Source organism: Pipra filicauda, unplaced genomic scaffold, assembly GCF_003945595.2.
Source record: "Pipra filicauda isolate LSUMZ 115617 unplaced genomic scaffold, ASM394559v2 scaffold143_size2779998_pilon, whole genome shotgun sequence".
NCBI classification, from domain to species: domain Eukaryota; kingdom Metazoa; phylum Chordata; class Aves; order Passeriformes; family Pipridae; genus Pipra; species Pipra filicauda.
Window position 1 is genome coordinate 580,171 of NW_024103918.1, and position 16,603 is coordinate 596,773.

General features: G+C 43.7%; 1 protein-coding gene across 2 annotated transcripts in view; it reads left to right on the top strand.

Annotated features, from left to right (window-relative positions):
• Window positions 1–16,603, top strand: part of COQ8A (coenzyme Q8A) — a 43,971-nt gene that overhangs the window by 13,281 nt on the left and 14,087 nt on the right. For both annotated transcript variants that reach the window (XM_027713005.2, XM_027713006.2), the window contains exons 3-6: window positions 943–1,353; window positions 2,207–2,273; window positions 9,646–9,720; window positions 16,243–16,365. In XM_027713005.2, coding sequence (XP_027568806.1) covers window positions 943–1,353; window positions 2,207–2,273; window positions 9,646–9,720; window positions 16,243–16,365 — 676 coding nt within the window. The remainder of the gene's footprint in view (window positions 1–942; window positions 1,354–2,206; window positions 2,274–9,645; window positions 9,721–16,242; window positions 16,366–16,603) is intronic.

Consider the following 16,603-nt stretch of genomic DNA (forward strand, 5'->3'; position numbering starts at 1 on the left):
TTTAGGAAAGAGCCTGAAATATGCTGCCTGCTGGCCTGACCACAGCAGGATTTAAACTCCTGTTGACTGGTTGTAATAGTCATCAGTTATTCCATGGTATTGCCACTGCTGAGATGGGTAACTGGAATATGTCAAGTAATAAGTAAACAGGAGATAATGCTCTGTTGCTGACTTTATTTATTTTTTTTTATATTGAAAAATGGTGAGAAATATCTGGACTTAATGGGGCAGCTTTTGCAGGTCAGGAGAGAAGAGAGAAAATTGTCAGGAGAAGCTTGCTTTGAGTGTTGCTGTGCCTGATGCTGTTATCCTTGCTTCAGGCACGAAATTTTATTTATTTTGGGATGACAGCAAGCCCTGCCATAGTTTAGTGGTTGAATAATGAAATGTATTTTGCAGTTGGTTGTATCATGGCCATGAACTTACTCTGCCTGTAAGTAGGTATCTGGTTCTGCTTTGGGTGGCTTTGGGCTTGAAAGTGCTGATGTTGCTTGACTCGGGGGACAGAATGGGAGGAGGGAACATGGTAGAGGAAAGAACTGAATGTTACAAGGTTTAGTTTTTTGTTATCCCTCCTAAGTACATTTTATGTGATATTGCAGCTCCCATCACCTATTGTTACTGAGCAGTGTATTGCTTCCAGTGAACTGCACATTTAGTGACCCTTCAGTGTATATAGAATAAATCATCTCTAGTTATGGGTATTTGAGAAGCTGTTAACGAATTTGTCCCATCAGTGGATTTAAAAGACTGCCAGAGATTCCAGGGGTCCTTGGTGTCTCCTTTTTCTTGTCTCTTACTGTGAATATCTGCAGTGCCAGTGTCTCTACAAATCATTGTGGAGACATGACAGCATAGTTGCATGCCCATCTCTGAGATTCATGGATGGTAGGGAGCATGTTTTAAGTTCTTTTCTGAAAGTAATTCTGTTATTGTTTGCAGGAGCTAGGCAAACAGCAGGAGAACTTTACTGATCTCAGTGAGGATTTTGGGAAAGACTATGACTTCTCAGCCCGAGAACCATCAGATGCTCCAATGGACTTCTCCACTGCCCCTGGCAAATCTCATGAACACAGCAGTGAAGGCCCTGCTTACTCTTACACAACAAATGGACCTTTTAGAAGTGTTGATATGACTGGAGATTCTGGCGTGGGTCAGAAGCCTTTCCCTCCCAAAATGGATGCAAGGTTATTTGGAGGCATTAGGGACCCTGGAAATCCTTTTGCTGCTCCCTTTGGACAAAATAGGGCTTTTCACCAAGACCATTCCTCTGTTGGTGGATTAACAGCTGAAGATATTGATAAAGCCAGACAGGCCAAAACAGGTTCAGAGCAGAAACCCTACAAACAGATGGTACGTTCTTTTAATTAAGAATTCTCAGTACTGTGGTTTCTATACTAGATTGTCCTTTCTAACCTTCTCCTGTGTTTCTCTCATTTCTTCCTTTTCTGCTATTCCCTTTTATGAAGGCAAAAGAGGGAAGTATCAGTGCTCATTAGCTCTGATCTGTGTGATATTTGTTCTGTTGATAGCTTTTCAGGCTCTCTTTTCACACTTGCCCCTTCTGTCAGATAATCTGATGTGAGAAGATGTTTAAAAAGCATACATAGGGTTAGACTTCCCTTTTATATTAATGGGAGCTCTCCTTTCATTCACTGGAATATGAAGACTCAATGTATTTATTGATATATGTTGCAGCAGAACTCACAGTGGTACTTGCCATCTGCTCTGACCTTCTGCCTCCTTCCCCAAATCCATTATCAGATGCTACTGTGGGTGCACTCACCCAGGATATTGCCTCTGCTGCTGCAGCTGTTGTGTGTGGAGGAATTGTCTATGGTACTGAGAACCTGATAACCTTCCATGAGTTTTAGTTCCGTGTGTGGAAAGGAGTTTGGGTTAGGATTGCGCAGCTTTTTCTGAGTTCAAAATACAGGGGATGCTGAGCTGAAACTAAAAGTGGGGTTTCCAAACATGGTTGTCAGCTCTTCTATCTTTCCCACCCTCTCATCTGCTCCTCTGCTTAGTGTGTGTTTCAGTTCTGGACTGTATTCACTTGAAAAATCTCTCAACAGATATAAAGTTGTCTGTAGCGTAGAGTTGTTCAAGTGCTCCGAGTTGCACTCTGACTTCGCAGGTATCTGCCCATGTGCCCAGTTAATTTGTGGATTTCTTTGTTTTTCCTTTCCCCCTCTCTCTGCTGCAGCTCAGTGAGCGGGCCCGGGAGAGGAAGGTTCCTGTCACGAGGATCGGACGGCTCGCCAACTTTGGAGGTCAGTTTGCACACCCACGTGGGCCGTGCCACTGCCCTTGCATGTACTGGTTAATGGCCGGCTGTGACAGTGCTCCTGCTGAAGCACTAGGTCCTTCTATTTTCTGGTTAAGCTTTCGGTAGGAAAGTGCTTTCCCACAAACAACTAGTTAGCTCAGAGCTTGATTTGGCTTTTCCATTACTCTTAAAAAGTGTAGGGCAGATGATTTGGGAGTGCATAGCAGAGCTGCACATCTTCATGGTAACACATACTGGACTGTGCTGTTTTAATGAAAGTGAGGTGCAGGTTGTTCCCCAGCCTGTATAAATACCCTGGTCCTGCACATGTGATTTCTTTATTGAGGAAACTTTCCTCCAAGTCCTTATAGTGTTGTTACTGTCAAGGAGAGATAGCTGGAGCAGCTGTTATTTTAAATAACCTTTCTCAACCTTATCCTTGCTATTTCTCTGAACAGTGGTTAAACATCAAACATATCCCTTTGGTAGTGCTTTTTGAGGGTGGGAAGATGATAACAGTCAAGGTTTGATTTACTGAGCCATTGCTTATAAACCCTTTTCTCCCAGGAAAGATGTAAATTCTGAGCTTGTAAGATCAAGCTAGCTGAAGCCTAAGTGAATTTTACATGCAGAATGGGACTTACCATGTCAAAAAGCAGCTAAATATCTTCAGAAATATTAACAGCTGATGCTCATATAATGTCTTATATCCAAAGCCATTGAAGGACTTATTCCTGAGAAAGAGGGAACTATTACAGTATGGCAGGTGGAAAGATGAATGCAACTAGTCTTACTTAGCTAATCGTTAGGTGAGTTGTCTCTTTGTTGCTGTGGTTGGGGTTTTTTGTGACTGTAGTGTTTTGAGATGATAGCAGCCTATCTAGGTTGTGAGCAGTCTCTTGTGGCTCTTGTGATTCTCTTCCACAAAATTTGATAGAGAAGCACATGTACAAAGTAGACATCCTTGTGTTACAGATCCCAGAAGAAAGAAAAATAACCTGTCAAATGTAATTCAAATCAACTATTATATAAAAAAACAATTATTCTTTCTCTGTGTGTCCCTTTGTCAGACTAATATGCACACTAGGAGGAGCTGGGGGCGGGGACTGATTCTGTGCAGTGCAGGAATAAACAGCAAGTGAGTTTTGTGATAAGTTTTTCATGCTTGTCAGATTTCTTTGACCCTGTAGTTCACTGCAGGCACCCTTGCTTCACAGCATGCTTAGTATTCCTTAAAGGGAAGCAGGGTTCATGATCTGCTTTTTGGAGTAACAAGGCATCACTTTAAAACTCACTTGTTCCTAAGCTCTAGTAGCATACAGGTCTCTCTTCTAATCTAGCCTTGAATTTTATGAAAAGTGTCACAATACTTTTAGCTGTCATCTTCTGAATTCATCTGCTGCTGCTTGCTGACAGCTGGTGGGCTGGTGGATGTGAAGTGGCAGATGACCAAATTTTCTGTGAACTTTTGGTTCCAGTGCTGTTGCTTTATGCTCCAGCTTTTGGCACCCAAGGCTGTTGCATGAGGGAAGGCTGACTCATGCTTCTAGGGAAAGTACAACTAACTACCTGTCTTCTCCTAACCTCAAGGTAGAAACCAAAACAAATAGCTCCATCAAACCAAAACCTCAAAGGGAGAGTAAGAAAGAAAGAGATTGTTTATAAGCAGCAGCTTTTTTGGTCTTGCTCTTCTCCTCCAGTTGTCTGCTTTATATGATTAAAATTGCTGGCAAGACAGAGGTCTTTGAGTGCTTTTGGGGGAAATCATGTTACAAAAAAGGTGTTCAGGTACTCCGGGCTCTGCAGTCACTTGTTAGCATTTATTGTTTGTCTTTCCCTCTGAATTTTAACTTGCAACAGCAAAGAGAAATAGTACAGTCAGTACAATGGCTTAACAAACAACAGGTGGTTTATAGGTAGTTTTTTTCAATTTAAGATATTCTTTGGTAATGTTTTGGGACTTTTTAAAGGGGCGTGTAGTAACAGGACAAGGGGTAATGGCTTTAAACTGACAGGGGGCAGGTTTAGATTAGTTGTTAGGAAGAAATTCTTTACTGTGAGGGTGATGAGGCACTGAATCAGATTGCCCGGAGAAGTTGTGAATGCTCCATCCCTGGAAGTGTTCAAGGCCAGGTTGGATGCAGGGGACGGGGAAGACAACTCCATTTATAGTGAGGAACAGCTCCTGTTTGCTCTTTGCTCCAAGTTTAGAGTGTTGTGTTTTTTTTTCTTGAGACATCCAGTGCAATTGTGAAACCCCATCAGCCAATTAGAATGTGTCTTTTCCTTACTGGCTCTTATGTGATGAGAAATGTTTTCAAATTGCATTTTTGTGAAGCCTTTTACATGCTTAAGCCATGAAACATTAGCTGACGGCAGGAGCGGTGGCCTACTATTTGCTCTTACCTGTTTTTTTTTTGTCTGAAGTTGTTGGTGAACTTTGGGTTATGGTTGTCTGTTTTCCTCTTAGACCACAAGCAGGGAAAGGCAGTGCTGTGTTCCTCTTACTGTCCTCACTGTCAGCCCTTCCTGGGTGTTATTCTCAGGAGTGATGCAAGAGGTAACATGTACAATATTTAAAGCAAGTAAGATTTTTGTGCAGGGTTTTTCTTGTGTGCTTTAGGGTGCCATCTTCATTTGAAGACTCCATTCTGGGAAATAAAATGGTTTAGGTGGATTCTTATCCTATAATCTCCACCCTAGTCAAACTAGCATTTGACTCTGACTTTTTTTTGTTGTTGTTAAAACCACTTTTTTTCTTTATTTCCATATTAGAACAATATCATTTTAGGCTTCAGGAGAAGATGGAAAGATGATGAGTAGGTCAAAAACAGAGTTCGTGTAACTATTCCTAGGGTTCAGATAGTTGAATTCCCATGATATTGGCATATTCACACTTGAATCATGCCTCCTCTTGTCTTTGCATGGGTTTTTTTTGTCCTCCCCAGTGTTAGAGGGAATATTCAGCCCTGTCTCAACCATGGTGTCAGGACACTCTGGTGGGTGGTAGACAAATTAGTAATAGGAGGCAGAAATACTTGGATTGCAGAATTTGCCTGACTTCTCTCCTCTTCTACAAGCAAAGAACATCTACTGGAAAGACTGAAGATCTCTTTTACCAACACTTGCATGTAATACTGAACTACTGTTTCTTTGTGATCAGCCCAACTGAACTCCTTTGTCCTTTATATGTATTTTTGTATGCTTCTTGCAGCAGCTGGAGTAACTGCTGGTAGGTGTATTTATAGCACTAAATATCATCCTTGATTTTTATTTATTTTTTGATTCCCAGGATTATAATGGACAAAACAGATTTTTTTGCAGTTTTTTGTTCCATGCTTGTTTTGTAGCCTGATGGGTCATCAGCTCCACCCACACAGTTCTTGATCTCATCTTTATTTCCATTCTCCCTTCCTCGTGTTATTTGATGTTTCTAAGCAGTTCCTGTCTCCCTCAATCCTGGTTCATGAGTTTATTTTTTAATGATATAATAAGATGAAAATTCTGGAAAATTTTGTGAAGTCTAGACCTAATGTGATTTTAACAATTTTGGGGGAAAAAAAAAGAAAAATTGTAGCCTCTTGAGGTATGTTAGTAAAGTATATAGAGAACTGACAACTGCAGGATTCAGTTTGTCATGTGAGTGACAAGTGAGTGTGTGTATTGGGTTTGCATGGCAAGGTTTTGGCTGCGGGGTGGCTTCTGTAAGAAGCTGCCAGAAACTTTCCCCATGTCCAACAAATGGCTCCAAGACAGACCTGCAGCTGGCCAAGGCCGAGCCTGTCAGAAGTGGTAGCATCTCTGGGATAACAGTTAAGAAGAGGAAAAAACCTGCACAGTTGCAGCTGCAGAGAGGAGTTAGAGAAACAACTCTGCAGGCACCAAGGTCAGTGCAGAAGGAGGGGGAGGAGGTGCTCCAGGTGCTGGAGCCTGTGGTAAAGACCATGGTGAGGCATCTGTGCCCCTGCAGCCCAATGGAAGACCACAGTGGAGCAGATATACACCTACAGCTTGTGGAGGAGCCCCTGCTGGAGGAGGTGGATGCCTGAAGAAAGCTGTGTCCCTGTTGGAAGTCCATTCTGGAGCAGGCTCCTTGGCAGGACCTGTGACCCCATGGGGGCCCATGCTGGAGCAGCCTGTTCCTGCACCCTGTGGAAGGGGACCATGCTGGGGCAATTTGTGAAGAACTGCAGCCTGTGGAAAGGACTCACATTGAAGAATTTTGTGGAGGATTGTCCTGAGGGAGGGATTCCACACTGAAGCAGGGGAAGAGTGTGAGGAGTCCTCTCCCTGAGGAGGAAGGAGCAGCAGAGGCAACATATGGTGAACTGACTGCAACCCCCATCCCTGTCCCCCTGTGCTGCTGGGGAAGGGAGGGAGGTAGGGAATTCAGGAGGAAAGTTAAGTCCAGGGAGGGGTGGGGAAAGGTGTTTTACGATTCAGGATTTCTTTCTCATTACCCTACTCTGATTTGATTGGTAATAAATTAAACTGATTTCCCCAAGTTGAATCTGTTTTGCCTGTAATGGTCCTTATCTCGACTCATGAGCCTTTCATTGTGTTTTTCTCTCTGCTGTCCAGCTGAGGAGCTGGCAGCTTGTACTGCATGGTGCTTGTGGTGTTTTACGTGACTGAAACCAGGGCACACGCTGCTCCAGGGGAGGGTCTCACCCACCCCTGGGCTTGGCAGGCTGAGCAGAGTGATAACAGTCCATTCAGTCTTCTGTTTGTTTTGTTGTGTCAGTTGCTGAGCAAGAGGATTTGTCCTGAGCAAAACTGGGTCCAGATCATCTCTTGATGGCCTTGGTTTGAAGTGGAACAGATGCTGGAGATGCCTGGAAAATGTCTGAAGGGCCACACTGCTGGTATAGAACCAAGTGGCCTTTTCCAGGCCTGAAATAATCTGTCTGCATAAAGTGCAGAATGCAGGAGAGCAGCATTTTGGAAGTGCTTAGGGATGTTATTTTTCAAGGTACTGAACCATGGCTGTTCAGGAATACTGAAAACTGTCCCAAAATGATTAATCTTGGAGGAAACACACATCTTGCAGACAAGGAAAATGATGGACATCAGGAGCAACTTGTGCAAGGTCAGTAGACTAGAGACCCAGAGGAGGAGAGTGCTTTTGTACAGCCATGCAGATTCTTTGGAGGGCTGACTTGTTCCTGGTAACAGGTGAACATCTGGCAGTGTGTGGTGGGTTGACCTTGACTGGCAGCTAAGCCCCACATAGCTGCTTACTTGTTTCCTCCTTCAGCATGAGAGAATAGAAAGAGCAAAAGGGAGAAAATTTGGAAGTTGAGATAAAGATGGTTTAACAGGTGAAGCAAAGAAAGCTCCATGTGCAAGCAAAGCAGTGAGAGGAGTTCATTCATTACTCCCAATTGGCAGGCAAATGTCCAGCCACTTCTTGGGAACCAGGACCTCAGCATTTGTAGTGGTTACTTGGGAAGGCAAACAGCATAACTCCAAATGTCCACCCTTTAATTCTCCTTTCTCCGAGCTTTTACTGCTGAGCATGATGTTATATGGCATAGATATCCCTTTGATGGATTTGGATCAGCTGTCCTGAATGTGTCCTCCTAGCCTCTTGCCCACACCCAGCCTGCTTTTTGCAGGGCCAGGGTGGGAAAAAGCCTTGATGCTGTGCAAACATTGTCCATCAAGAGCAAAAACACTGATGTGTTATCAACACTTTTAGTTACAAATCCAGCACACAGCATGATAAAGGCTGCTGTGAAGAAAACAAACTCCTATCTCAGCCAGACCCAGTACAAAATAATCCAGTACAAATAACAGCATTTTTTGTGTTCAGATAATACATGCCTAGACCACGGGTGGGTGTGTGAAAGAGGCCTGGAAAAGAAATCTAGTGGCATTTTGAGAAATTAGTGTTGTGGCCCTGAACCCCCCTGTCCAGTACTTGTTTTCTGAGCCCTAGAGTGTTAGTCTGGTCTGTAGGATGAGGAAGGGTGAAGTTTTCCACAATCCCAGAGGTGGAGTTGTAATTACCTGGTGGGAGAGAGGAATAACTCAGTGCAAGATGAGGGTTACCTTGTTTGTGCCCAGGCTTCCCCGCTAACGTGACATTAGCTCAGCTGGTTTGAGCATCATGCTAAAAACAACAAGGTTGTGGGTATGATCCCTGTATGGGCCATTCACTTAAGAGTTGGACTCGATGATCCTTGTGGGTCCCTTCCAGTTCAGAATATCTGTGCTGTGATTTGGGTCCACAAAACGTGTACACGTGTTTCCTCTTGCACATGTGCAAAATACCATGTGCTGGTCAGCTCTGCTTCCTTCATTCTACTGTGTTCTGTGGTTGTTTTACTTGGGAAACTGTCCAGTAGTGCCTCAAGGACGGCTTGGGGTGCTTGGAAAACAGGTGCACCCAGTACTGCCAGCAGTGTGGGAGTACGACATGGTGGGATGCATCACTGCTGAGGAGATATGAAGGAGCACCATCTGTTCTGGTTGCCCATGTCATTTATTATCCAGAAAAATAAATATTTTGAGATTGGGAAGGCAATGAGACCTTTGGTAGTATGGATTACTGCATGATTAGATCTGTGCCTCATTTAATCTTCAGTGGCTTTGATCTGTTTAGTGGAGGCAGATAACGCTTCTTTTGTAGCTGTAGCTTAACCTGTGGCTGTGAATCAACGCCCTGGAATTCACTGCTTGCCAGAGAGATAGTACATGTGGAGTGCTGGTGTTTTGTCTCCTGGTTTTACTGTTGCTGTGCAGGATTACTCTCCAGCCCAACTCCTTGGAATTGCAGGTTACAACACTGCTTGCATAAGGTGAGCCTCGGAAAGAACATGTTTCTGTTCATGGTAGTCAACGAGTCTGTGGAAGTCACAGACAGCTAATGAGCATGAATAAACCTGAGTGCTTAGACAGGGTTGCAGAGCCTTAAACTCTGCTGGCAGTGACTTCATCTAAATACAGTTTTGCTTCCCCCTGCTGTGGTGGCATGGTGGGAGGGGAGAGGGATGCTGTTCTTTCCTGAGAATTGTACTTTGAGAACCATGTTTGTGAGTTGTTTTCTTTTCCCCTTCTTCTTCTAAACTCCATGATTTCAGTTTACAACAGGACCTCAGCCAGAACATAGAGCTCTGAGTAGCACTTGTAATGTGGTTTATAAAAGCCAGATGTCCCAGACTGGCCTAGTTTATGATTCCTGGCTGGCATGCTGGGCTGAAACTGAGAAAACTCTTGACTGAAGATAACTCCATTGCAAAAGACAGCATATTCTAATCAAGCCATTGTGCATTTGACTGGGTGGCTTGAAGTTAATTGTAAAAATGCCTCTGTATGTGGCTTGGAAGGTTTTTTTTCATTCTGACCTGGCTCTTTTTCTTCTTGTTTTAAAGGACTAGCTGTTGGTCTTGGCATTGGAGCATTGGCAGAAGTTGCAAAGAAGAGCCTTAGACCTGAGGAACGCAGTGGTAAGCCCTTTTGATGTCCTCTCTTTTTTTTTTTTTTTTTATCCCAGAAAGAGTTTACCTGCACTTGCAAGATTGTATTTTTTTTAAAGCTGGGATGGTGACTCAGAATAACAGGGATGTGGGTAGTTTTCGTTTTCAACATAATCCTTCTCCATCTCCAGTCTCCTCTCCCATCTAGGTGCACTCACTACACAGACAGAGGTCAGAGGTAAATGGGAGAGAATGAGTTTGTGCCAGCACAATTTGTACAGCTTTACTTCTCCACAGCCACCCCTGAGTTTGAATATTATCTCTGTGCCCATTCTTGGATTGTCTTGGCCTAAGGATTTTTTAAAAGCTTTTCAGTGAAACCACATTTTCAGTACAGAGCTGTAGATGAGCCCCCATGTCTGAAAACTTTGATAGTGGTTGAAGTCTGTTTGAAATTAAGGGTGTTCTGCCTAGGAGGAACTTGGAGGATGGCTGCTCTCTCTTAAAGAGACAAAACACTTTATGTTCTTGTTAAATAGCAGCTATCTATTTCCAACATCTGTATTTTGATGCCTTCTGAAGGATTCTCATAACATGTCAAAAGGCTGTGCCATGCAAGTTGACCTGATCCTCTTTTCTTCCCAGCTTGTTTGGAGGTAAAATGTTCCGAAGTTGTACCTGGCCATGTCATGGTGGCTTTCTTCTGAACATATGTGTTGGTAAAATATGGTGGTACTGAATGGTTGTATGTGGGTGAATGATTTAGAGCGTGGAAAGTACATGGCGTTCTTTTCTAGAAACCATGAAGTTACTCTAAAGTTTATAGTTCATTCCCTTGTTTCTTATCCAGGAAAAGCTCTGGTGGGGTACTTCAAAGTGTCAAGTTCTTTGTTACAGTTACTGCAGGCTGCTCTTCATCTGGTCTGGTATGGTTGTTGTGTATTTAGATTACTGCCAGTGACCACAGGGAGCTGATGAAAGGTTTAAGTACTTGTAGTTAGAAGTAAAAATGAAGTCAATTTGTTCCTGGTTCAGAAGTGTTGCTTTGAGATAATGACAACTGCTGGGTCCTTGTTTTTTTACTTTGTGGCCAGTAGTAGTTTACTCCAAAGCCAGTTTCTACCTTTGCCCTGGTCGTCTTTGGGGGTGGGAGAATGATGGAGACAGAGACAGTGTAAACATCTTTTCTAGGGGCCACTGGAGTGGGTAAAAACTGAAAAAAACTTGGAGGGGGAAAGTATCCTAAAATACCTACCAACTGAACAAAAAACACCCAACAACAACAACAACAAAAAAACCCAACCACCAAAAAACCCAAAGCAAAAGCCTACATCATAAGAGATGAACCACATTCGCTGTGGGGGCAGGCAGGGGTGAGGCAGGGGTTGTGTGCCACCTGGGACACTACTGGTACAGAGAATACCAAGAGGTATTAACAGCCAGACAATGCAGAGTAGCCCAGCAGAGAAAAAGGATCCTTAGCAAAGAGTTCTTGTTTCTCTCCATGACCTGAGGTATTTGAGGCTGGGTAGGTTGCTTTGCTTTGATTTAAAAGCACATTCCAGCAAACATGGCCCATCCTGTAGACAATCCTTGAAGGCTTTTTGCTTTCAGCACTTGCAGAGTTTGACAGGTTGTTGATACCTGTTGGAAGCTGGTGATTTGTGTTGCTTTTAACAGAGGAGAAATTGTGCAACTGTTAGTATTTCTCTGCTTGCCAGGTTATTTTCTAATTGGGCACGCCCCAAAGTGAAAACATGAGCTTGCAGAGCTATGAAATTTGAAGGAATAACATGAGCTTTGTTTCTCTCCCTTACAGCATGAGAAGGATGATTTTAATTATTTTTTATTTGAAGGCAACACTTTTTTTTCTTGCAATATAGCGATTGCACCTTTAGACTTTTTTCTTCTTGCTAGGGAAATTATTATTTTCCTGTGTAACTGTAACTTGATGCCAGAAGCCTGTTCTATGGTATCGAGTCATGCTTTGGGAAGAGTGATTTTCTTGAACAAACCTTGATTGAAGAATAAAGCCATGAGAACTACCAACTTCAATGCTAGGCAGGGGAGTTAGAAAATGACCTGACTTTTATTTTTAGCTGTTTGTCTTTCGTTCTTGCTTTCCCTCTTGCTGTCAAGTCTGCTTAGATAAGATCCTGGAGCAGTGGTTATGCTGTAAAGGAGAATGATAGCAATAGTGGGGTTGAGAATGGGCCAAGAGCAGCAATTATTGAGGTGAGACAAAAGTAGAAAACTTTCACATTTGTACTCTTTTGGAGCTTCTCAGGCCAAGGACACAGCAAGGTCTCTAGGTGAGTCAGTACAACCTCTAGCTAGTGTCCTTGGATGTGTTTTCCACAGAATTTTACAGTGATGGGTAAGGCTCCATGGGTGAGAACTAATCTCCATGGGTTCTGCTCCTGCAGAAATGCACACAGCATGAGTCCAGGATACCCTTTTCTTACTGTTCTTCTGACAGTATCAGCCTTAGCTGTTCTTGAGGGAAATCTCTTGACATAAGTACCTCTTAAACATTTCTTTAAAAATACTTCTACATCCCTTTCATGATTTCAGGTTGAGGTGTTTGTGTCCAGGTTTGGTGGCTGCCAGCATCATAAGCTTGGGCTAAGACCTGTCTCTTTCGAGAATGACATATCGTCCTGTTCTCTGGAAGTTGGTCGAGGATATAATTTCTCTCCCTGCTGCTGCAATATTAATAGTAACTTCTTGGCACTTCAGACTTAAACAAGTGTGATGTGTATTTGCCCGAAGGCATGCCTAAGAGTTTCACACTCTTGCTTGGCATCTAGGACTAATGAGAAAGAGCTTTCTCTTGCTTACCCTCCTCTTGTTTAGTCAGTATAAAGTGTCTTCACGACTTTTAAATGAAGCTAGAAACACTAGTCCTTCAGTCCCTGCCCCCAAGCCAGAAACTCCTGTGCTACACGTGATCCTAGTAGCACAGCTTGTACTTCTTCTTTCCATTACTGTTACCGGAGGGACTGCAAATTCCTACCCTCCTGCACGTTCTGTAGTAACTGCGCTGGTGCTGATCTGTCTTTTCCAGCTCAATTTCCCTATCCTTGGTTAGTAGCCATAGGGCCCTTCTCACTCTGCCTCGGATTGTCTCTGTTTCCATAAACAATTCACTTCTTCAGGGACTTACCCTAGAACAAAAAAAGTTTGGTGCAAGAGTTTGTGATTTTCTTCCTTTTCCATCCAAGCCTGATGGCCTGGACATAAATTCTTTCCACTGCCAAATTCTTGTGAGTAGGTGTGGGTTTGTTTAGTTTTTTGGTTTTGTATTTTGTTTTTTTTTAATGGGCTTAAGGCCCTAATGCTGCCCTCTTTAAGTTTTTTAAGTGGTTTGACTTATCTTACTCTGTTAAAAATGAGGATGGCTTACTTGATTCCAGTTGGAATTTTCTTGGTAGGCTGATGTAGCTAATTAACAATAACCTCCTTGTTCACTTGGTGACCTTGATGGCAGCCTCAGTATTTAGTGTGTGTATCTACAGTGCAAGGCTCACACAGGGTGAGAATGGGAAAGCAGAAAAAATTGCCAGGAATAAAAATGAGTGCCCAAATAAACAGCTGCTGTTACTAGTAAAGAGACTCTAGGTTCAAGGTTAAGTTTGTAACTTATTAATGACCTGTCCTGGGCTGTTGCGGTAGGCACTGCACAAATGCCAGGCAAAGCCCCAATGGGCTGGCACTTGGCCTAGGTTTGAATACAGAGTTATTTTCTTATGAAAAAGAATAATGCAGTCTCCTTGGGTTGTTAGTCCTAAGTGCTTAGGTTATGTTCTTGAGGCTTCTCTTGCTCCAAAGTTTGTGTGGCAGATGGTTCCTAAAAACAAATATCCACAAAGTCCAGTTGCTAGTTCTCCATTTAACAGTGGCAAAGAAGGTGGTAAAGGAGTGATGCAGCTGTGAGCTGCACACAGATTTGGAAAGGTTTGTGCTGATTCTGAATTTGGAAAGAGAAAAAAAAAAGGGGTTAAGCACTTGTGAGGGTGTCTTCCTGCCACCTCTGCTGGGGAAGAACTGATGGGCTCCAGGCATTGTGGCTGCACCTGCCTTCAATTCTGAGGTCTCTGTGTCGCCACAGCTTGTATGTAACTTCTCTTTGCCTTTTTTTCTTTCCCTGATGAAATAGGTGAAACCAGCTTTGTGATCTGAAGATGGGGAGGAAATAATTTGAGGCATCAAAAAGTGCCAGCCATCTTTGCAAAAAATGTTAACTTACTGAAAATGGGCATACTTTTTCATGAACTTGTGGTGAATTTTATCCCCACTTCCTTTCCACTCATCTTTGGAAGCCTATGTCTGTTTTCTCTTTGCTTGCCATGTACATAGTTCTGCTTTTGGCTTTTGCTTCCAGATCACCATCTTGTTCATGCCCCACTTGTGGCAAAGTACATAAACAAGAGCACATTGCTCATGTGCTGTTGGGCTGCCTGGTGATCAGGTATTGCCCCTGGGGGCTTGACTTCAATGAGAAGCATGCCAAGAAAAGAGGATTGGGAGTGCCTGTATTTGGCTCTTTCCCAGATAAGACTCTTAAAATTGTCAAGGTTCATTGGCTTGTGGAGGTGACTTTAATCATTAACTAACTCCTTTATTCTACTGCTGACTCAAAGGAGGATGTTTTTGTGTGCACTGGTATGAAGTAAGGTAAGGCTTTGATTCAGTACTTTCCCTAGCTCCTGCTTGTCATCTCATGCAGAGATTTGCTTCAGCATTGCTAAGGACACAGTTTTCCTGATAGGACAGTTAAGATGGGATCATTAAGAATCAGAGCTCTGTTAGGTGCCTTCAACGCTTCACTCTTCAGAGACAGCTTTTCAAAGCTGGGCAAAGCCAGATCCCTCTGCTCTGGGCACTCTATCTGTTCAGTCTCTCAGACTCCTTACATCCAGGATCCAGAGCAAAATGTGCTCTGAGGATTGCTGTGTGTGATGCAAGTAGTGAATTCTGGGCCCCTCCTGCCTCTCTGCATCTTGCTCTCTAGAGCAGCATAGTTGTCCTGTGTACTCCTGTTGATTTTATTCCTCTCTCCTTTTTGTGTACATTATTGACTTAGGACCAGGATTTGTATGGACAGATGTCCTACATGCAGTGTCATCTTGTTGCTATCCCACAAAACAGGTGAAAGAGAGGAGGGCTGAAGGGCAGGGCTTGGCACCAGTAGAGAGTTCTGTGGAATCACTTTTGTAGGGAAAGTCTGTAAGCAATCTGGCTATTTGCAGGGACTGAAGGGTGTCTGTCAGATCAGTAACATGTTTGGCACCTCAAGAAAGGTGGTACCAAGTTGTCTGAGTTACCAGAGTTTAGAAGGGACCACTTCCATCTGGCTTTTTGTTATTTCTCCTGTCCCCTGGCCAGTCTAAGCTCCCTCTGTGTACCTTCCTGAGAGCTACCTGGAGATGGAGAGGATCTCTGGCTGCTCTAGTCAGTACATGACACACCAGTAATTTCCATCTGCCTCAGATCTTCAGGGCTGTTTTCATCTCCTTTGCCTTTTTGGGCCCTACTTGTTGTTTATGGGGGCTTCAGCCAATCCATCCTTAGTACCCTTTTCTCTAAAGTGCTGAGAACAGTGATGTAGCTGCAAGATCAGTGTACTAGCTGTGGGCTTTGCAGCCCATCTGCAAGGCCTGACCTTCCTCCTGCTTGGCTCTTCATCTTTAGGAGCTGATCTGCAGCGCCAAGAGAAGTAGTTGGCGGGTGCCTGACTGCCCCCTCTTTCCCTGCTCTACTGGGCATGGCCCTGGAGAAGTAGTTCTGGGTTGCTTCTCCCAAAGGGACCACAAAATGGAATCATGGTCTCCTTCCCTCTCCCTTAATAAAAATTAAAAAAAAAGAGTGGAGGGGAAGTGCTTCTTATGCCACATAAACCTCATGTCACATACTTGGAACCGTGGCACTGCTGTGTAGGTGGCTGCAGTGACCACTCTGAGCCTCTCAGACACCAGACTTTACCCATTCTTGGGGACAGGAATGTGTGTGTTCGAGTACTTATATTTTATGCTTGCCTTGATGCCTGCCTTGTTCTGTGCAAGCTTCCACCTTAAGAAATTCCAGCACATTCTTGGTCTGTGCCAGTGTGCTGCCAAAGCTTTTGAGGATTCTCCCTTGCTGTGACTCACTCCTACTACCCTTCTGTGGCTGTGCTGCAGCCCATGATGTGGGACTCAGGACACCCTTACATAGTCTTTTAGGCTGAGCTAGCTGGTACAGTGAGCTCAAGCACCAACATCTGCACAGGATCCTGGACAGTTGCAGCACAGACATTCTTAGAAGCTGTAACTTGCTGCTCTTGGACTTCAAGCCAACAATGTTAAAGTTGTCACAAGACACGTGTACAACTTCAGTCTGTGTACAACTTCAGTCCGTGCCCATTGGTTGCTGTGAAGGCACTCAGTGTAGTCCTAGTTTGATTTCTCTGGGGAAGGGCAAATTTCCTTCTGAATGTGGGCTAACACCATGAAGTGGGCTTGCCAAGATAAGGGTGTTCTTCATTCATGCTCTTTCTCTCCTTGCCCTCAGGAAAGAAAGCGGTGATGGATTCTAGCCCATTCCTGTCAGAGGCCAATGCAGAAAGAATCGTGAGGACCTTGTGCAAGGTCCGGGGAGCGGCACTGAAGCTGGGACAGATGTTAAGCATTCAAGGTAAGTGTTAGCACAGGTCCTCAGCTATCCTTCTTAGTACTGCCAGCTGTGGTACATGATCAGCTGTCTGCCATCAGTCAGTGTCAAGTGAATATGGAGAGGCTGGATAAGTGCCTTTCTTATGTGAGAGCAGTGATGGATATATACTTGAGTTCCATCTAATCCCAGTATGAAGTAACTAGATGCATGCACTATATACTATAACTATTTCCCCGATGTCCCTGTTGTGTCAGGTACT